The following is a 22,797-nucleotide window of genomic DNA, read 5'->3' as shown; positions in this document are numbered from 1 at the left end:
CAAAGACATTCAAGCAGTAAGCTAAAAAAAAATAATTCGAAGTTTAAAAATAAATTATACTCACATAGAGGTAAAAGTATGCCATCAAAATAGTTTTAAGACTACTGTTACTGAAGTTAAAGCTAATTTACTAATCACCAATATGTACATGCTTGAAAGCATGTGCAGCCAATCCCATAAATACATAAAAGACTGGGAGTTGTCATACTATAAAAAAACTACTTAGTTCCACTGGTACATTAGGAAGCTATATAAAAACTGATAAACAGTCTAACAATACACCACTAGATTGTTTATCAGAATACTGAAAGCAGAACGATTAGCAGAATAATGAAAGTATCAGGACTGTGAACTGAAATGCCTATCATTATAAAACATACAGCAAACATATAAATCCAAAAGGAAATTTCAAATTCTTTTTCTATGACAATCCCAGTACGAGTATGGATGGGTTGCAATGGAAACGAGAGGCTTAACGTAAATAAGGAGATATCAGATTTGTCTTAAAATACACATTTTGGATACTTGAAAAAAGTTCTGGTACATATACCAACATATCTGACAGAACCAAATCTTCATAGAAAAACTGTAAGGGAGACAATCAGGCAGGATCTGCCTTAGAGACATCTCTTCAGAAGGCACACATTACATTCATGTTCCAAAGTCTGGAATGTCTTCTCCATATTTATTTTGCAGTTCACATATCAAAGGTTCTTGGCACGCAAGAAAACTTATCTCAATTCTATGAAATGTTCCTTTTTGTGCTATGCTGTGTACAGTAGAAATCAACATACAGGCTAGCAAAAGAGCAGCCTGAATGTAATTTATTTAAATAACCCACTTATTACCTCATATCAAAGAGCTTTGACAATACTGAAATTTGAACTCAATGAGCAGATGCCAAAAGCCATAAAGTAGCAGAGAATCCAATCTTGGTAACCTGCAGTTAAACATCCATAGCAATGATAAACATTAGCCTTGATAAGCTAATACTAATCATTCCATTAACTTGTAGACAGTTTACATTAACATGCTTTCCTTTTTAAAGTGTACAAAGTTTAAATATTAAGAAATCCACTGGTGGTGAACTTCTCATCTTCCAGACTACTGACTTTAGCCTCAGACTGCTGCTCAAGCTCCTCCACCATCTCTCTCAAGAGATCTTCATCTTTGAAAAAATACACGTACAAGTTTCTTTCCATTTGATGAAGCTTATTGGAGTCTATAAAGCTTTTCTTTGACTTCACATCAGCAACCAGATCCGCAAGGAGTTTATTTAGTTTCTTTAAATCAGCTTCCAGTTGATTAAACAGGTCAGTAAGTTCCTAACAAAAAATACAAGATTAAAAATAATTACTTTTATATTGTTAATACACTAGCTGAAATATAATACAAGGTTTTTTTGAAGCAAAGTAAGTGTTGGGAAGTGAACTGTCACCACAAAAAAAAAAAAAAAAAACAAAAAACAAAACAAAAACACAGGTGACATGGTGACTCCATTCAATTTATGTACTTTTTTGAATTTTGAGTTCCTGGTAATGGTACTCATATTAGGTTACAAAAAATGCAATTCCATTTACTTGTTTACTAAACCAGATGCATAAAGAAAGATCTCGCCCTCTGCTACATAGGCTGAATACATTTTCAATCAATTACAACAAACAAACAAAAACAAACAAAAAAAGCACAAAAAAGGACAATTCAAATTTAAAATTAAATCATTATCAGCTACAATGTTCCCAACTGTCATCTAAAATTATAGCTCAGTGTAAGCAGCTTAGTCATCTTCTTGCATATTATTTCTTTAATAAAGGCAATACTTTTCTTGAAAAATAATACCAATAATGAGATGTCACTATGTTTTAAGAGGTACCTTGAACTGAGAAGAAAGGGATTTGATTTGTAATGAGTAAAGCCAAAATGCATTTTGTTCCAATTATAAAGATTCATTTAATAAAAACTGTTCTGTATGTTGCAAATTGACAGATGAAAGTGTTAATATTTCCTTGGTTAAAGAGATGAAAATATATTTATGTAACAGAAGATTTCCTTCAACACTCTTTCGAGATATCGTCAATTATTTAAAAACTGAAACAAGCTTCATTTAACAACTCCTATTCCCATTTAAAAAAGGTCTAAACCTGAGAGCTCTGTAGCAGGACTGTCCCACTACAACTGTCCTTCAAAATTCTGATACTCTTTTTGTCCAAATGAGGCTCCCAAAGCCAGGCTTTTTAAGGGGGGTTGACCCATATTATTCAGGTGCAACAGGTAACGGGGAAAAAAGCCCATCTGAAATAAAGAGAAATTTAAACAAATTTTCCAGTGACATCATATTCAGATGACATTATTTCCAACACCATAAACTTACTAGTAATACAGGACTGTGCATGCCTTTGAGACAAAAGTTAGATGCAACAATTTGCTCAGATACTGAAGTTTTTTCCTGCCAACTTAAAAAAATTCTAACATGGATCATGTAAATACTGAGCCCATTGTCATTATGCTGATAAATTTGTTGCTGATTGTGGGAGTCAGTTCATGTGTCTACAGCCTTCAGCATTTTTCTCAGTAAGTAACACAACACACACTGACATAATAGTTTTAATAATGAGGTAAGTGCTTACAGGACTGCGGAGTTGTAGCTGGTTTCCTCCACGATACAGAGCATTGTAAACAGAATCCACATCACTCTTCATCTTGGACAAAAGGAGAGACTGTTCTTGAGAAGATGCTGCTAGCTCATCTTCTGCTCTAGCACAATCCTGCTTTAACTGCTGAGCCATCTGTTCCAAGCTTTCATATGTTTTAAACAATGTCTGGTTATTTTCTCCTTCCAGAAGCTGATGTAGCCTGTAACAAATGAAGTGAGCCACACAAGCATTTTTAAGTTCCCAAGAACTCCTGACATTATTAATAAAGATTTTAGATGATTTTCATGTTGACAAGCCAGACTAGTCAGACCAATAAAGGGCAGTACTGCTCAGAGTACTCACACTGCTGTATCTCTCACTGATTTCGTTATTCTATCTATATACAGTTAGTATGTAATTAAAAGGACTCAAAAATATTTCAATAATAGCAATGATATTCCAAGATAATAGCTAAAAAGTACAATGAATACAAATAAAGTTGACAACATGCTTTTGCTAACTTTGCTCAGTTGCTACTACCACCTCTGTATATCAATATCTCCAGGAGTTGAGTCCCAGTAAAGATTCAGATTGGCTTTAGTAAGAGCAGGAGCTCTATTTAAATAGTAACTGAGTTTGTTTCAATCATCTTCTGTTTAGAAAATCTTTAGGGTTTGTAACACTTTCAAATTCCCTTCACAATCATGAATACTAAGATGTGCCATTAAAAAAAAAAAAAAAAAAGTGGAAAATTATCTAGGCAACATTCTGATTCACCATTTTTGAGCCTTAATAATAAGTCTGAACAAAAATGTTAGAAGTTGCCAATGCAAACACGCAACAGGAGCAAAATTAATGCTGCTTAATTATTGCAGTTATTCTCTGTGCAAAATCATACTCAACTATCACTTAACGTTAATTAAAACACACTTAAAGCACCATCTTAAAGAAGGAGGAAAAGTCTGACATTAACAAACCTATAATTATAAAATAAACCTCATCAAAACGTTTAGAGTCTTGGAAGTGACAGTAACAGAGCACACATTCCTACTGTATCACTTGAGCTACAAAAGGACATAATTAACTTCGATGGTTAAAGACCACGGGTGACAGGACACTGAAGCCTCCTGGCAACATTTGACATATTCAAGGAGCTGTTCCTCTCCTCTACCACATGGGGTTTTTTGCAGACTAAGCTGATGAGGTCATGCATATGATCTGGGAAATCATAGTTATTAACAGCTCTCTACATCTGTATGTCTAGAGCTTTCAAGAGGTCCTAGTTAAGGGCATTGTATAAAGCCAGACTTTTTTTATATTCTGGATATTCCTTGGGAATGCTTCAGCGATATGAACAAGAGCAGCTTTTCCTCAGGCAAAATTTCAAAGAATAAGAGACAAGTCCCGTATCTTGAAGGCTTCAATTCTGGAGAATTCACAATACAAATTGAACTAAGAACTTAGCAACAGGAAAGGCTTACCTTGCCTAAGCCTTTATCTCCTCAGTAATTATTTCAAAATAAGTAAAAGTTCAATAGTGACTATAAAGACTTACCTGTAAGAGAAACCATCCTCTGAACTAATAGTATTTCCTGGCTTTGCACGTTCAGTTTGTTCAGTTATCACCTGTATCCCCCGCTGCAAATCAATAGCGCTCTGCTTCAGAGACTCTACCAAATTCTCAACATGACAGCACATCTCCTTGTGTTTCTTCAATTCCATTTCACAGGCTAGCTCAATCAGTTCAAAAGATGCTTTCTGTCTTACCAAATGCCTGTATATTTCATCCTGTCTTGAAGCATAATATTCCTGCTGAGCAATTTGGTGATCTATGTATGCTTTCACCACTGGTGCAATAAAACGCTGTGCATTCTCTTTCAGAAGAGGAAACAGTTCTTCCCTGTTTATCCTAGTTATATCCTGTCTAATCCTTGAAATTTCATCATTAAGATTAGATATTTTGGCATCCAGGTTTTCCTGCTTTTCAATATCCTGCATGAAGAAAAACATTTGTCAATTTCTTCATGGTTCCCTCCAAGCCACTTTATTAATGCATTTTTTCAGCTCATACCAGATTCATATACTTACATCCCATTAAAATCACTGCATCTTCTCTAACTACAAAATTAAATGAAAACTCCACAAGCTGTTTTACAGAATTTTACACCATCAGGCAAATACACATTTACAAAGTAGGTATCAAATAAATGAATTTCAATAAATAGTAATTTCACTCCAGGGCCAGGAAACAACTCATTGTGAAAAAATAGAAGAGCTGTCATTTCACTCAGCACCCAAATTTCAAGCATGTCTAATTGAAATCTCACATGCAAACATATTTTTTCTAGTCAGTCAGATGTCTATCAATGCTTCTATTGCAATCAATCTTTTTCAAATTACTCTGATCAATCAAGCCCTATATGCTAGTCATCCATAAACAAAAATATACAAATTGGCACGATGCCTCCATTTAGTCCATGACTGGCATAAGCTAATATTTTTCCTTCTGTTAGGATTTCTACACATTCCTAAATTCCATCTGCCTGTCATTCACTTGTCAAGAGATTTCAGGGGCTTCACAGTTTTTTATTTGGTATTTAAGACATGCCACCATAATGTCACCATATTAGAAATATTTTAAATTCAAAAGTCAGTGAATTAAAAGTTGACAACTTTATGCTATGGAATATAAACAAAATAAATCTATCTAATTAGTTCCTCAATACCAGAAATATTCAACCAGTGTTAAGCTTTGTTTCTTATCCAAACCACTCACAGTTATAATTTGAGATTTCCAAGTTAAACTAAACTGGAAAGCTACTACTAAATTCTTGGGCTTTTAAAGTAGTAATTCTTTAAAGTAGAATTAAACATACTTTGCCATACCAAAAAATTCTTAACTACATAAACTGGACCTATTTCACAAGGAGTTTTGTGAGCAAAACTAAAACTTGATAAATGTGCAATTTCACCATGAAAAAATAGTTGAAAAAAACCCCAGTAACTTGGCAATTCCTTTTACTGTATTCCACCTGAACACGCCTGCCTGTTTAAAACTCCACTACCTTCTATCACCTTTTGTGGCTTACCTTGCTCTCTAAGGACTGCAGCATGCTCTCTGCACATTTTAAAACTGAATTCATGCTCTCCTCTTTAGCTTGCATCTTAATTCGCTGATGTTGAGCACAAATGTAGGCTGTCTGGAGCCTTGCTATCTCTTTGATCTCTTCACAAACATCAGCAGTCTCAATACAAGTGACTTGCTTGCTTGCATCCCCAAGCTGAAAGGTATCTTCAGGAGATTTGTCAGCCCATTCAGACATCCCTTGATAGCAACGCTTATGTTTTTTTACGTACGAGGTAAGTGCTGCAGTGTTTTGTTCTTCCTGAGCCAAATACTTGTCCAAAGAAAGTTGGGAAAAAAACACGGGATGCTGAGCTGACCCTTGTTCTGAATCTGAGGCAGTGAAGAAAGAGGACAGTTTCTTAGCTGCCTCTATAAGAGGCTGCAGTTGACTACTAAGCTTTTTATTTGCTGCAATAAAGATTTCCAGGCTGTCTTTCAGGTATTTACGTGCTTCTTGCTCTCTGCTTTCTGATATTTTTAACATCTGTGTGTTTGCAACAACCATCATTTGAAGCTTATTATGCCGATGAGTTTGAAGTTTTTTTAACTGCTGAAGAGTTTGAAGCTCATCCTCTAGTTCCTCTTCTTCCTCCTCCTTTTGGCTACTGTTCTTAGAATCCACAGGCTTCAAAGTTTTAAGGACTTCATCCAGTGCATTTCCTTCCAAAATGGGCTTGCCAGACTGAATAAGATTATCAAAATCTTGCAGTTCTTTTTCAGATACCACATGCTCCTCATTTACATTTTTACAAAACCACTCCAGAAAAGATTTGTCTTCCAAAGACTCAAACAGCCAGTCAAAATCTTCTCCATTAAGCTCATCAGCTTTAGGATAGCCAATTTTCTTTAGAGTTTTCACAAAATCATTTCCACAGCTCATGATTAAAATATTTTTGTAAGCACAAAAGATCCAAATACATGAAAAAACTTGTGGTTTTATTCCAGTTGTAATTATCGTGTCATTTTAAATGAGTATTTAATATTTAAATAAGAATTCTGTACAGGAAAAACAAAGTGTCAGATAACACCAGAAAAATGAATGCTATTCTGGATTACAATGCTATTCAAGGACTAGAAACCTTTTTTTTTCATGGATGTCTTAATGTATTTTTTGTTCATTAAATCAGGACATATACTTACAGCAGTTAAATCCCTAATCTTTGCAAGCACATTTTTTAATTCACATACATGTACTATTGAAATAGATGACTACCATTAATTTAAAAGCAACAAGTGAAAATACTGAGTTTCCCCTCACATTAAATAAAAAACCACCCACAACCATTTTAGCACTTACAAAATGACAGCTTTCAGCTTATTCTAAAAACAAAACTAGTGATGTTACACTGCACTTCAAGATCTTGCTTATATTCTTTTTTTAATTCAATGGCAAGCAGAATCTTGTCTTCTAAACCTTCATTTTGAAGTTTGTTCTGAAAATGGAACAAGTAATAATTTAACATAAAAGTATATCAACATAACTATGCATTTTTTGACCAATTATAAAAAAACTAAGATTGCTTGCTTCTGAAAATAGTGACAACTTACAAGTTATAAGAGCAAGGAGTTCGCTATATTGCTGTTTCCCAGCAAACACAATCAGCTTTGGGACCCTATAGTGAGCCCAACTAACAGCAAAGAATAGTATAAATTATCAAGTCAGTCCCTGTCTGCAATATTCGGGTAATATGCATGAGCTTTTTTTAATTTGGTATTACTTCATACTTTGTTTCTAGACTATACACTCCATACGTTTCTAGACATATACACTACAAACCCCACTCTGCCAGCTGGTCTGGAAGGCGTGAATGCTGAACAAGTGAACGCATCCTTCTGAAACTCTGTATTTAATTTCTCTTAGTGTTACAGATTACGTTGTAAATATAATTTGTTATAGAGGCTTCATGTCACAGGGCAGCTTTCCAACTGCTCTCTGCCTTCCACACTAAAAAAGGGCTCAGTGAAAACAAATCAATGCAAAGGAGCGCGCACAGCTGTACGTATGTGCATGCAGATCACCAGGGCACGCTGACACTGCCGCTCAAGCCGCCACCAAACACCAATAAAACACCTTCAGCCTCTAAGGAACCAACACGCTCTGCCCGTCCCCAGCCCCGGGACGTCCGACCGCCACCAGTGGGGCCCTCAGGGGATGAGCCTCAGCCCCGGCCGGGCAGGGCCCAGCTCCGCGACAGCAGCTGCTGCCCTACAATCCCCACGGGAGTCTCGTCCCGGGCGGCACAGGGCAGGACGAGGAGACGGAGGGGAGCAGGGCGGTTGCTGTCCCCCAACCCCACACCCCTCGGTACTCACCCGCTCACGGAGGGGACGGATGGGGAGCGGGAGAGAGGCGGGAACCGGCGGGAGCGCTGAGGGAGCGCGCGGGCGCCGTCCCCACTGCGGCGCGGGCGGGAGGGGAGGGGCGGGGCCGCACGCGGCGCCAACGGCTCGAAACGCCCGCCACGCGCTAGTCTCGCGCGGCCTCCTCCGCAGCGCCGCCAAGAGCTGCGCGCGACAGCGAAGGGGGGCGGAGTGCGCCTGCGCGCCTGCGCGCCTGCGCGCGCCGATGGACCCGCACGGGGGAGAGGGAGACGATGACGTCACGGGCGGGGCGGCGGCGGCGGCTGAGGGGGCGCGGGGGAGAGACCCGGGGTGACGGGGGCGGAGTGCGGGGTTGTGCGGGGTTGTGCGGGGTTGTATGGCCTCCGGCCCCCTCCGCCGGAGTCCCCTGCTTTCTGTGGCAGGGAGAGGATGGGGAGGAGACCCGACTGCGGTTTGACATCGCTCAGCTTTGACCGAACCCCTGTGCTCACCTGGCTCCCCCACCCGGAGACACGGCTGGTGGTGGCCACCACGCTCCTGCCCGCGCTGCTGTGCCAGTGGCTCGCCTTTTCGTGGACTTTAGGCGCACGAATTTCTCCCATTTTGAAGGTGTTGATACCCACCCCCCAAAAAAACTTTCACACTTCAAATTCCTTCACTACGTGATGCTTGAAAAAGCGCTTTCTGTTTTGTTTTCTAGCCCTCTCCTGAGCACACCGACTCATCCTTGCCTCAGCGCTGCGGGGTTTGGTGAATTAAACCCCCTCTGCATTAACCACAAATAAATTTCCCCTCACCTTGAGTGTGTTTGGAGATTCACAAAATCTGGCCTGGCTAAAGCAAGTGCTCCCTTCCTCTAGGATTTCAGTTGTCCTCTTCTACCTCATGTAGCATCTCTGCACCTTGCTTGAGGTGCAGGGATGAGACCACACATGGTCTCAGGCATGAGTGCACCAAGGTTTTCTACAAAACCCTTGTTTCCGATGCCCCTCCTTTGATGCTCCCTGTTTTTCTTGGCTTTTTTGGATGCTGCTGCTCACAGAGCCACCAGAAAGCCCTCAGCAAGGATTGCAGGGCCTCTGCTGCATTGCAAGGACTGGTTCTGCGTTGAGCATCATGTAAACTTTTCACTAACAGCTTGAGCATCCTTCATCAGCCACTCCTTGAGTTTAGCCATCTTTGTTTCCTGTTTACATCTTGCATGCCACGTTTTTCTGGGCTTCCCTCCTTGCCTGGAGATAGCCTCCCTAACTTTCTCACTGAGTCACACAGGGGATGGGGGAGGTTTGGGACATGGTTTTCTATTTGCATCAGGCGTTTTGCTTGGGCTTCTAGCGTGGTGGTTTTTAAACCTTCTGGGTGCTCATGGATTTCTTTTGAACTGCTCATTTAGGGTTTTCTGGCATTTTTTTACATAGGTCATTTTCTTAAAATTGAGTATCACTTTGCTCTATGTTTCTTGCTCTCTCTTCTGACAGTGTTAAGCTTAATTATATTGTGGTTGTTACTATGGAGCAGTTCGCCTACGAATAGCTCTTGAATTAGATGCTCTGCACTGCTGAAGACTAAATTCAGAGTGGCTTTCCCTCCCCCCCCACCTTCCCCCCCACCCCCCCCACCCCCCGTGGTTTTTAAGGCAGTTATTCTAGAAAGAAATAATTCATTGCATAAAGAAATGTTATCTCTACATTTCCCCCTGTTGAGGCACTGACCCAGTCTGTATGTGGGTGGCTGAGCCCTCCCACTCTGTGTCCTAAATGTGCAGCTTCTCTAATCTTACTTAATGCAATTGTTGAAATGAATCAACACAGAGAAATGAGCAACCTTGCAGCTCAGCACAGCTAAGACTAACTCACATGGGGTTTTCTAGATCAAAATCAGCACCTGCAGTGCCTGCAAAGTGCAGTACGTTGATTTCTGGTATAATGTAGTCTGTGCAAGACACTTTTAAATTAAACCCTGACCTGGCAGTGAGTTCTCATGGGTAAAAAGAGCTGTAGTGTTGAATTTCTCCCCATCAGATTACAGCCTGATATGCATCTGTAATTTAGGCCAGTTGAAGTTTTCAAATTGTCTTGCAGATAGAGTGCACTGCATCTTTCCAATGGGGAAGTAACAACAGCATTCCCTAGCTTGTTTCATAAGACAATACAGTTTCAGTTCAGCCAATTATTTGCACTGAAATCAACCTGTCCTACACTGGCATTTTAGAGACTTGTGCCTCACATTATTGGGTTGTTGGGTTTTTGTCTTTGTCTTTTTCATTTCCTGAATACAAGTGATACTCATGCAAAAAATGGCTGAGGAAAAGCAAATTTTAAACACTAAAAAACTTCCTATAATTCTGCTGTCCTGAGAGCAATTCAGCTCTAAGACAGAAATCTATCTTTTGTCTACCATACTGTCTACCTGGATTACTGCAACCAATCCCTTCAGTTCCCTGTGTAATAGATTTTTAGGGACAATATCCCACCTCCCTCCTGGCCTTTCATAAAACCTACATCTCCATCTCCTACATCTCTGTTTAGCTGGGCAAGCAGGACTGTATGCTCATGCTGTAGCTGCTTTTGAGCTCCATACGTGCTGGCCAGTAGCCACTTCTCAAAACAGCCTTCAGACACACTCAGTGCAGGGAATAGATTATTTCTCTTTCTCCCAGACATGGAATTTTCATGGAAGTTTTCACCATGAGTTATTATCACAGCCTCTGTCCTATCCCTTTGGTAAGTTTCATGAAAATTAGCCTAAAGATTCAAAAGTTATCAAGGAAAGGAGGAATGGAACAGATGGATGAAAGAGGAGTCGACAGACAGCATGATCTCATAATCCCTGCTGACACAGGAATTCAGGCTAGAATTGAAATATTTTAGGTCAGAACACTGTGGACTTAAACTTCACATTTTGAAAGAACAAGCCTCAAATGTAAAACAAATTCTCACGTTAGACAACTGATCAGCTTTTAGGGCAGAACAGCCTTCCCCTACAAACATGTCACAAACATATCTGCAGAATTTTTTACAGCTCATTTTCCCCACCCAACCACAGCCCTGTGTGATTCAGTGTTTGCTTTTGCAGCTCCTTATGGGTCAAGATTGTTTTTCTTTGATTCATTTTTTTTCTCAGTTGTGTTCAGTCAAAACATAATTAAAGGCTTACCTTACCCTTTCTTTCCATCCTAGAAGCAGTTGTTTTGAAATCTGTGTCCAAGAACTGGAGAGGTTGCTTAGATAGCATATTGCCATGTTATGGTGGATTCCAGCAGATGAAGACACAGACATTTCTGGATGGATCTCTGAAAGCTCTGCACTATTCCATCCATGCCATGCTGAGTTTGTTCCACTGCAAAATGTGACATCATTGTGCCTGATACCTCAGAGAAACTCTTGGTCACCCATCAGCCAAAGCTGTAAAAAAAACAGGTGAGGAGTGTAGTTGCCATCATGTAGGCATTGCAGCTGGCAGTACAAGCTCTCCCACTGGGATACATCTGTCAGCTGAAAAACTCTACAAGTGTTTTGCTTATTACTGCTTTAGGGTTTTGTTTGGTAAAAAAAAACCAAAAAAACAAAACAAAACAAAAAAACCCACAAAAAAACAGAACAAAAAACCCCCACCAAACCAACAAAAATCAACCAACCCAACAAAAGAAAAATCAAAAAAACAAAAAAACACTGAGACAGAAGACATGGCAATAAGTGTCTAGCTAATGAACTGCAAGTCTAAAATCTTTTTCATTTTACATCACACTGCACATCTGCTCAGAGCAGCCACAGGATGTTAGAGGTCCATGCTGCAGATTGCTGTACCAACCACCCTTTAGAAACACCTTGTCCTATAAGGCAATTCATTACTTTAAGGAAATTTATATTCTGTATCAAGCTCAGGTTTTGAAGTAACATGTGAACTTTTATTATAACAAAGTTGGAAGACAGGAGTTTGGCACCAACTTGTTTTCTTTCCCTAGGACAGGTATTGTCTCTCTAGAGGAAAGGTAGATTTCAGTCTGAGACCTGGTATTCCCAGAAAAGCAGGTCAAAGTGATTAGTTTTCTTCAGCTTTGTTGGACTCAATGCCATAAATACAAAAGCAGCTCCTATATGTCTGGGCTAACACTACCAATGTATCTAGCCATATGATGAACACCATCATTTTTTTTTCTAGAAAATTGTTTTCTTACTCTTTTCACCTTGTTTTGGATTAAAACTCTGAGTGGGGCAGACCAGTGGGGCTGTCTGCAAATAGGTTTTGTTCAGAAGAGCCTGGTCCAGACCTTTGTGTGAGAGCAGGGGCCTCAGCAGGGCCCTTGAAGGACCAGTCTGATCCCTCCTGCTTTCTTGCTCTGCTCCCTCTTTCTCATCAAACTCCTTGGTGGAGCAGTGGTTCCTCTGCTCAGCAGTGACACTGGAAAGAGGCATTTGGGGGGCTTGTACAGAGCTGTGTCCTCAGCCCAGTGACTGTAAAATCATAGCAGAAAGAAGGAAATCAGCAACTGCTCCTCTTCCCAATCCAGCCCTTCTGGCAGCAGTCATGCCAGCCCTCAGCTCCTCTGTCTGCCACAGCACTATTTACACCTTGCTTGTCACTCTGGTCCTTAAAAATGGGGTAATTCAGAGTTTTTAGAATGATAACTGAGAACTTTGCCACTGAAACCACTCATAATTCTTTTAGGGGAAGCTGGTAGTTACATCATCATTCATTTAATTATAACTTAAGGCTATGAATTTAATTATAACAGGCTTTGTTCATCCTGATAGGTAAGGCAAGCTTTTGGACATCTAATATTCAGTTTGAAACATTCATCATTAGCAAAATGATGAAACTTACTTTTCTCATGAACAAATCATAAGACATTAGAAATGTAAGGAAAGAAGTTGCATAGGTCATAAAATGTTACAGGATTTACAGGTCATAAAATGTTACAGGATTCCTCAGTACAGGCTGAGAAACGTGGTGCTGTCCCAAAGTATAGCACTGCTAAATGTTTCACAGTTTTTTTCCTGTTGGAGGCTGATTTATAATAATTGTGTTTTATGCTTATTCTGTGATAGTGCTATTTTTTAAAAAAATGCTTTGATTAAAAGAATAGGTTACTTTGCACATGAATATTTTTACTGATTCAGAAGGTCTTCTTACTTGAATCAAACATAAACATTTTGACAAGGTATTTACCAAGACTTCAGCTTAAAACTGCTATTCCTATATTTTTTAGATATTGCTGTATTCAAGTGTAACATGCTTGACAAACAAACAAAAATCACTGGCTGTCAGAGACTGCAGCTGAGAGTCTAATGATGGAATTTGCAAATGCATTTTTGTTCTGTCTCTCATCTCCCCTACTCACTAAAATGCTTATTTTTAGCTGTACATCACTTGTGATGTGACTTTCATATTCGAGAAAATACATGTGTAGAACTTTTAGACTGCCTTTTAACAGTTTTTTTCTTCTGTCTTACACAGAGCTGGAATGATTTCAACTCTAATTACTTAAACCAGATACTAACCCAGTTCAATTTGCTCTTTCTTTTCTAGGTTTCTTTGTCTACAGAAATGTAATTGTGGAAATTTATACAGCAGCTATGGTAAGAAACAAATAACATGAATGACTACTGGGGATCCATTGGGCCAACATATATTAAAGAATTTAGTTTAAATACCATTCCATGCTATTAATTTGAATTGCTCAAACTCAGTGAGCTCCTTATGAAATACTTAGGAAATACTTATGAAAAGCCCAAATGATGAAAAATTTAAAAAAAACAACCTGAAAACTACAAGAAAATGGTATAAAAAATTCTATCTATATTATGAAATAATAATGATAAAGCACAATACTCGTGTGCTGCAGAGAGTAGTGAGCACTGTGCACATGAGTACAAATGATTCTGTACAGTATAAAACATCTCACTGCCCACGAACCTTTGCTTTGGCTCTGGGACCCAGTGGTTCTGGCACTGAACCCACTCACTGACACCCTTAGGTAACAATTCCACTGGCAAACAGCAGAAGGCTCTGTCAGTGCTTCACATGCTCCAAAATGTCATCATTTGAAAATCCATGCTGCCCAGACCCTTTCAAAAAGTGTTCAGCTACATTTTACACCTCTAGTGCAAAAGGGAAGAAAGAAGAAGTTGTGCAGCTGGAGTGAGTGGCTTCACTCTGCTTTGCCAGTGAGTGAGGCTCTGGCTGGATGTGCCTCCCCAGGAATCCTTTGCTGGGAATAATTTACAATGCTTCAGGTAGAAAGAACAGCCAAGGGGACCAAATGGTTTCTGATCTTTTCTGTTTCATATATCCCGTGTTTTAATTCGAGGTAGCTCCACAACACATGTGGATGTTACTTTTGTAGCTGCCAATTAACAACAGTACATTTAGTCAGTCACTGAAGCAAACTGACTCATTTCATTGCTGGTAAAAAGAATTTCTGAGTGTGGTTGCCCCATTGCTATTTATAGGGAGTACAGCTCTTCCTTAAAGAGTATCTAAAGTCATTCAATTTTCCCACCACGAATTTCAGAGAGTGCAAGTCAGTGGGTTAAGCAACAACACTGTTAGTGGCTCATACCACACGCAGAATCAATGGTCTTGAGTAGTAAACACATGAAGAACCAGATTTCTGAAAGAGTAATATGTTTTGCAGACATCCCTTTATCAACACCATCACAAAAGGAAAAGTGCATAAAATTAATTTTAATTTCATTAAAAGCTGTCATCTTGTGGCTCTTCTTAAAAATGTGTTTCTTTTCCACAGGGCTGATCTGCAAAGATGAAAAAGATCACTGCTAATTACCAGTCTGCTACAAGTTGGTAAAATGGTGAAATAATGACTTGTCACAGTAGCAGAGGCTGCTGTACACACCTCCCAGAAAAGCAGAAGCACATCCTGTGTGTGAACAGGGACTGGGGCTTGGAACAGGAGCAGATCTGCAGGCAGAGCTCACATAAATGCAGCTTCACCTCATTCCACTTACCAGTGCTCCTGGCTTTTAACTTCATCCACTGAAACGGGTTATGCAGAGTCAGATGCTCAGAATAGGGGTGTTTATCAGTCATTTATTTGTAGATCAATAAAAGTAAATTTTTTATTCGATACAAAATGATGTGAGGCTGCATGTGGCATAGCTGAATACATACTCATCCAAGCCAAGAAAACTAACATTTTTTAAGGTCAGGAAAAGTCTTAATTCTTTAACTTGGATGCAAGCTATATTAGATTATAATTCTTTTTGTTTTCCACTCTAAATTTTAGACTAAGAAATCAGGATAAAAACTCACCTGTAAACACCAGATGAAAAACTGACCTTGTGAATTTTTGGGCGTCAATTTATTTCTGCTTTAATCTCATAAAACTCCCTCTGAAGAGAGTCTGTATTTTGCACAAAACAATACAGGATCCTGTCTATAGGTAGCAATGTGTTGGGGAGTTTCTGCTGGCCAAACTCTGCACTTTTTAGAAGATAACAAACCAGCTGCCATGGGCTGGGGGACTAGGTACAGGATGGGCAGAGAAAAGATGTGAAGGAGATTCTTCCTCCAAATTGCAGTGGAGAATCTGCAGGAAAAGCAATTTTAAGCTGGGTTTTTTTGTACCTCTTTCCAGTGATGACAGAGTGTGCTCACAGAGCTAGAGGCAGAGCTAACCCAGGAGAAACAGAGACACACATCCTCCCAACACCTGCAGGCTGCAAAGGAAAACCCTTCCTTTCCTCTCCCTCCAGGAAAGAGGCCAAACCACTACGTCTCCATAAAAAGAACTTCTTGATGACTTCATCTCTCCAGAGCCATTTCCACAGAGGAAAAGACCTAGCAGCCCTATAATCTTGTCCCTATTCCTTCTTTTCCTATGTGGTAATAGCACAGAAAATAGATTATTTGAGCAGTGGTGTCTCCTCACCTGCTAAAAGCAGTAATGACACAGAATGGTGGAGCTGGCAAGGCACTGGCAGCATTTCACCTCTCAGCAAGGAGAATGCTTTCTGCAGTCACATCGTGGTTACAGATGCTCTTACACACACACACACAGCACATAGACAGATACTCAGCTTAAAAAAAAATTAAGAAATAAGATACTATAGACACAAACCAGAAAAAAGACACTATTTGCATCCCAAGGTGCTATGGCCAGGGGTAGCACTGTGCTGGCTGCTAAATAGCAAGTCAGGTCCCCACAGGAATGTCAGAGCCAGTGATGGGGACCATGGATCAGATGGGACAGGGCTGGGCATATAACCCAACACCTGAAACCCTTGTGCCATCCCCTTCAACTGGGTTGCTCCTGTCCCAGCTGGAGAAAAGGAGGCTGTGCCTAAAATACCACCATAAACTGAGCTGAACTGGAGGGAGAACGGCACAGGCAGTGTGGTGTCATTTTTCTTTACCATAATCATAGCCCCCAGCTGTGATAACTGAAAAAGTAAAAACAAACAAACCCTTTTTATTTCCACTCAAGATTATTCGAGTAATTTTTATTGAAAATATAAGATCTACAAAGCCATGGATACCCAGCGTGGAAGAACTCATTAAGTTAGCACATTCATCTTTAAAAGGAAAATTTCAGGTCGACCTAAGGTACAATAATGTTCAACTTAAAATCTCGTTTTTCCTTCTGTAAGTTTCAAATCTCTTTTCATTAGGAGGTTCTGTGCAAGAGCTGCTTGTCATGAAAGGAAACACTTTACAACTCATGAATGTGTTCATTATATAATAAATGAACAGCAACAATATACTAGCCTCTTTTTTTTTTCCTGTTAACAGTCGTGTGTTAAAGTAAACTCTTGTTTTGTTTTGTTTTTTCCATGATTTGGAAATTAGTTACGTATGCACCAAAGGAGCTAGTAATTTCTGCTGCTTGTCAGCTACACACAATGAGTATATTGCTGTGTGCTTTCCCCAACAATGAGGATTTTAGTAATATGCAAGGTGTATAGAACATAATACCAAAACCTGCATCACAGAAAAGGTTAATTGTTTTCTTATTCAGCTGCCAGAGTTTATAACCTTAGGCCCCTCCCCAGAGCCAAAGTAGGGGTGGCCATCCACTAGGTTATGTAAATGAAACATATAGGTTTTCCTTGTTGGCAAGTTCCAAGCAGTAAGCGAGAGTGCAAACAAGGATCTGTAAAAGCTGCCACAAAATGTATTCATATTTCTACTCTGTGTTGTAAGAGCCAAAGGGAGGACACGTATGTCAGATGTTGAAAGAACAACTGAATCTTTGTTTTTGATCATTATGGTCAGTCTGTCATGAGGTCTTGTATTTAATGCTAAAAATGGCACCACACTTGGACATCCCATAGCCTTACACAGTACATTTGTGTTTCCCTAACCACCAAGCACTGGTCTCACAGAGACCCTGACTTTATAAGCTAACAAAATATAGATTTGGGTGCTGAAGAATCCAAGGGAAGGCTTATGCAAAGACAATTAACCCTCGCACCAAAACCTAATTTTATGATTTTACTTAAAGCCACACTGAATCAGTTGTGAGAGGGTGAAGATAAAAATGCACCTCTCTGCTTCATCCAGAGGAAGGTGGACAACTGACCTTTCAAACAGAGGGTCTGGAAACAAAGCTTAGTTGTCCTTTAAACAATGAAAAGGAGAGGCATACATAAATGGTCACCAAGGCACAATATGACAAAGGTGAAGAGTCCCTGAGACTCTGGTCTGGGTCTGTACCATTCCCCTCCCTATACAAGTAAATGAGAACATTTAGGAAAATATAATACAAAATCTCTTACAGGAAATATAGACTACACTTGCTAAAATCACTTCCCTAAAAGTGTTTATAGCTTTTTTCTTTTTTTGTTTTTCTTTTTTTCTTTTCTATTTTTTTAATTTTTTTTTTTTTTAAAAGACCTTCTTTAAACAGATAATGCAAAGACTGGTCCATTTTTTTCTTACCCGGCAAGCCAAGCTCTAATGACTTCACTAAGCTGAAGTTGTATTAAAATACATCTTCATAGTATTGCTACAAATTGGGTAAATATGTTCTGAACAGCTTGATGAGTACTAAATAAACTTTGCTGTTTTACAGCATACATTTTAAATTTTTTGCACTTTTTTAAGAATAGAAAATGCAATTATAGTGTGCAAAAGAAAAAAAAAAGATTAATTATTCCTAGCTGAATACTGTAGTTTTAAGCCATGCCTTCCATAAAAATGTGTTGACATGTGTAAATAGAAGAAAAGAAAAAAAAATACAAGCAAACAGAGATTTCATTTCCTTGCAAGGAAAGATTAACTATTGCAAACTGGATCATTTGAGTTCTGTATTCTTCAGACAAAGAAATGAAAAAAAACAACCCAAAAAAACACTGAAATGCTTCAAATGTCATCCATTCCACGACAACAGGTTAAAAATGCAGCACTGCTTTCTATTACTCCTGTTAACATGGACAGAATGATTTGCTGCTGGTTGGATATTGAATACAAAAAAGCAAAAGAAAGTTGAGATCATCCCACATGAAGTCATTATTAGAGCTGGCTTTTCCCCCGTTTTGAAGTACAGTAGTGACTTGCAAATATGACCTTTTCTAAAGATCATCTGAGATTTGAAGATTTATCTGCCTGCTTCATCCAAACAACTGCTGAAAGAATTTCTTCTATAGGGCACCCTATACAGCATTCAAAATGTGGTCGTTTTTTTTTTTTCCATTAATAAAATACCACAAAAGTAGTTTTAGGTTCTCCTATCTCCAAATCACTAACACATTATAGATTCCATTTATTCCTCTGTGTTTGAAAATGGTTTCTGCAAAATCAAAATAACTGTCAAACCCCCTTACACCATGCTTCCATCAGCTTGAATTTAATACTTCTTGAATGGAATGACATAATTTATTTTCTTTAATTTGCAGTATGGCTACATCAAGCTAGCTTTAAGTCACAACTGTACCTAACCACAGTTCTCTGCAGCAAACCCATGATTTACAATATCTAATATTGTGGTTACAGTGCAGGGAACCGTGGGTAAGAAACCTCCATGCCAGAGTACTGTGGTTGGGGTTTCCTGGAAGAGTGGCAGTTGACACCTCTGGAATATTCTGTATAAGTGCTTCAGTCAGATGGTCCTGAGTTGAAGGGGTAACTCAGGCACTATGAGAGCCTGGCATTCAGTCTGCGGGAATGTGTGTAACCTCCGTCACTCGAACCGCTCTGCAAACTGTAGTGGTCTTCAGCATCACTGGCACTTCCAATACTGTCCATTTCACCTGGAGTAAACTCCATTCCTTCAATGTCTACTTCTAAAGAAAACATAAGAAGGCACATTTTGAGTAAGACATCGTGGGCCAGTGTTGCCTGTGTCAAGCAACATTCTGGTGCAACCCGACTTTAATTTTCCGTAATTAAAAAAAACAATGGAACAGTAATTCCTGAGAAAAGGATCATCTTGTCCACCTGAGAATTAAAATCCCTTCTGTCCTCATCCAAATAAATATACTGCATGACATCAATACCAAATGCTGTCCCAGAACTGTTCCAACCTGTGCCTAGACACTCATCTCAAAAAAAAAAAAAAAGAAAAAAAGAAAAAAAAGGAAAAAAAGAAAACCCTTAGAGCCCACAATACTGCAGCACCATTCATGGTAATTCCAACCTATACAGGTGTCAGCTAGTAGCAACCATGGTGTAACCATCTGTCCACCAGTAACTGCACCGTGACCAACAACTCCTCTCCCACAGGACCTGGAAAAATCCTCCTGTGCATGTGGTTCAGGCACAGAAAAACACCAAATGAGAAAAAAGAAATGGTGACTGGCAGCTTGAAGAGCTCTGTCTTAAATGAGAACCAAATGCAGAGAACACTTGGTGATTGTTCACACAGAAAGTATTTTAAAATTTCACAATAAATGATGTGAAATTAACTTATTCATATGAAGTAATTAAATCCAATAAAATATTTCTTTCCAAAAAGAAAATAATAGGCAGCCTTACCAAGAATTGCACTACAAATTTAGAGCAGAAAATGGTAACTGTTTAAAAAAAATGGCAAAAACACATGCAGTATAAATAGCCCTAAAAATACATGCACTATTGATAGTTTCAAAACTCATGAGAAGAAAAAACCAATTTTTTTCAAAGTGTAAAAAAGATGCAGTAGTTTTGCATCCTGCAAATCACATAACGGACAAACTTCACCTGGGTTTTCTTGAAAGCTTTTATTCAAGTTCTGAATTCTTGCTTCCCTACTTTCCTTTTCCTCCCTGCTCCTACAGCTGCTTTAGGGAAGCCCTTCCCTCGTTACCTTGTTCAGAGTCAGTGGATATTGTTGATCCCATGCTGTCCGTGCGGATGCGCTCCATGCCCTGCACGGAAAGCTGCTCCAGCCGGCGCTTGAGGTAGCGGTGTTCCCGCTGTAGCTGTTCCTTAATATTTAGAGCTTTTCGGTCCTGTTCTTCCAATTTCTTAAAAGAGAGAGAAAGGGAATAAGCCAGCAGTTTCTACTCACATTAAAACATCAGCAGACTAAGATCTTTTTTGTAAACAATTTAGAAACAATTCCATTAAAAAAAATAATTTTAAGTTAAAATAGTACAATTGAAGCTGGCTAAGCCAGAGGTGAATTCATTTCATGATAAGATACAGGCATCCAGGGGAATTAAAAAAAAACTCCTCAGAGATTCTTGCCACTGGTAGAAGTTCCTCAGCTAAGACCAAATTTTTGTTGCCTTGGTTGTGGGGCTATTTACATCGTTTTGTCAGGCAAAACTTGACATCATCTTTGACAAGCAGAGCACAGCTCAGGTTTCAGTTTTCAGGTTTCAGAATGTAGCACCTCTATAGGTGAAATAAGAGACTTATCACGATAAAGGAATCATTGCAAGCCTCCTGAATGGTCTCACTCCTACTGCAAGCCACGGAAATTTTTACCATTTAAAAAGCTTCATTAACAATAACCAGTATTAATTATACATAGATGGTGTGTGGAATTTACTAACAATTCTCTCTATTCTTGCATTGTTTATCCTTGAATTTACACAGAGCAAACATGGTGATTCTGTGATAACCTCTTACAAAACCCATGGTATTATTCCAAAATTTCTCAGCAAACAGCCTGTGAAAAGATCCTTCCCACCTATCTACCTAAATTCTCCTCCCTGCTTGGATAAATAAGGTATTAATTTTGATAATAAAAAAGAATACTTTACACCTGGTAAAATACTCTGCACTGTTGGTCCACATGCAATAACAGAAATAGTATCTTTTAAACCTTCAACTGAACCCTCCACAAAATCTCTGACAGCCAGTTTTAAAAAGTGACTGAATAGTTAGGGAAGAAAGTGTAATAACCATAGGATCAAAAGCATGAAGGACACACAAATCAAAACACATTATTAAAAAAAAAACAACAGATCTACCTGATGAAGTAAATTACAGGTTGCAGCAGTAAAAGCACTTGTGAGAAAGACCAGATTTCTCTGTGAGCTGTGTTTACAGGACCACTGAGATTTAGGAGATGTGCAGGAAGTGAACACAGCTGCCGACGATTCCTCCCTACCATCTGAATGAACCTATGCTTGGTTTTCTGAGAAGAGCAGGGTGGGACAGTGCACAGCAAACCACAAGCAAAATGATTCCAGAGATTTTGCTTTTCCAGTGCAAGACTGAAAACAAAATTATTTACCTTTGAAAAAATAATGAACGCTATTGAACTGAGCAGTTTCCTGGCTGAATAAAATTTTAAAAAAACCCAAAAACCCAAACTTCTGCAGCCTCGTGTTAAGCCCCCTCCCAGGCAATACACTACACAGATAGACATCACAAGTGGATACACAATGTTATAAGAAAAGGGCTTGGTACTTCCACAACAAACCAAATGTGCCCAACTGATCATATTTCCTTTTCCTCTATTTTCCTGGATGCTTTCCCAAACTCTAGCAACTATTTTAGGAATGAACTCAGTGATTCATATCCAGGAGACTCAAAACGTTCCAGTATTTCAGGGCAAGTTTCAGTACATGGGGGAAGTGTGTGTGTGTGTGTGTGTGTGTGTGTGTGTGTGTGTGTGTGAAAAGTTCAAAACTGATGACTGCATTAGAAATGGCAGACAGGCACTGGCACACTCAGTCCATGCAGCCAGGAGGCAGCAGACCTGACCAAGAGGAGCAATTATGTGCAATGCAGATAGGGTAGGTTCAGTAAAAACCCTAAAAAGAAAGCTAAACTTCAGTTTCTGTTTACAGAAAATGACTACTTGTTACTGTGCATAACACACTTGGAAAGAATCTGCTTCTACGTTGGGTTTTTTCAACAGCAGCTGAAATGGTAACTACATGGCTAATCTCTCACACTTGCCACTTGTAAAAACAGTTTTTCAATTTGTATGCCTAAGCCCATGACAGGGGGGCAGCCCAAGACAAAAACCACATGCAGTGCCTTTCACGCATGTGAGCCTGAATTATAAACAAGAGGCCAAAATCTCAAATGGTTAAAAACAGGGGTTGCCCAGCTGGAGTAAATGTGCTTACAAGAGCTGAAGTAGCTCAGTAAACTTGTCCACAATAATGGTTTCACTTAAATTAATCTTTAATGCTGCATATGAATTACACTCATTTCTGCAACTGCAATGAATCTTAATGCTGTACAAGAGCAGGTCCATTCCCCACAGTATTTCAGTTACTGTATTACTGGCAGTGTTCAGCCTCTCTTGACACTTTTCTTGACCTGTTTCCCTGTAACACTGAAAAAATGCCAGATGAATAATTACAGTCCTGG

The 22,797-nt window shown here is 39.2% G+C and overlaps 2 protein-coding genes across 5 annotated transcripts in view; both read right to left on the bottom strand.

Moving 5' to 3' along the window:
* Window positions 1-981: 981 nt before the first annotated feature.
* HAUS3 (HAUS augmin like complex subunit 3) lies at window positions 982-6,640 on the bottom strand. Its single transcript, XM_008501843.2, has 4 exons — window positions 5,723-6,640; window positions 4,189-4,625; window positions 2,628-2,853; window positions 982-1,325 (listed from the first exon to the last, which is right to left on the bottom strand). The coding sequence occupies exons 1-4, from the start codon at window positions 6,638-6,640 to the stop codon at window positions 1,059-1,061; spliced, it is 1,848 nt and encodes a 615-aa protein (XP_008500065.1). The 3' UTR covers window positions 982-1,058.
* Window positions 6,641-16,516: 9,876 nt separating this feature from the next.
* Window positions 16,517-22,797, bottom strand: part of MXD4 (MAX dimerization protein 4) — a 36,175-nt gene continuing 29,894 nt past the window's right edge. For all 4 annotated transcript variants that reach the window (XM_030450542.1, XM_030450543.1, XM_030450544.1 and 1 more), the window contains 2 exons: window positions 20,327-20,486; window positions 16,517-19,325 (listed from right to left, as the gene is read on the bottom strand). In XM_030450542.1, coding sequence (XP_030306402.1) covers window positions 19,177-19,325; window positions 20,327-20,486 — 309 coding nt within the window. In that variant the 3' untranslated portion in view covers window positions 16,517-19,176. The remainder of the gene's footprint in view (window positions 19,326-20,326; window positions 20,487-22,797) is intronic.

Source organism: Calypte anna, chromosome 4B (genome assembly GCF_003957555.1).
Source record: "Calypte anna isolate BGI_N300 chromosome 4B, bCalAnn1_v1.p, whole genome shotgun sequence".
NCBI lineage: Eukaryota > Metazoa > Chordata > Aves > Apodiformes > Trochilidae > Calypte > Calypte anna.
This window is presented reverse-complemented; position numbering and strand designations above follow the sequence as displayed.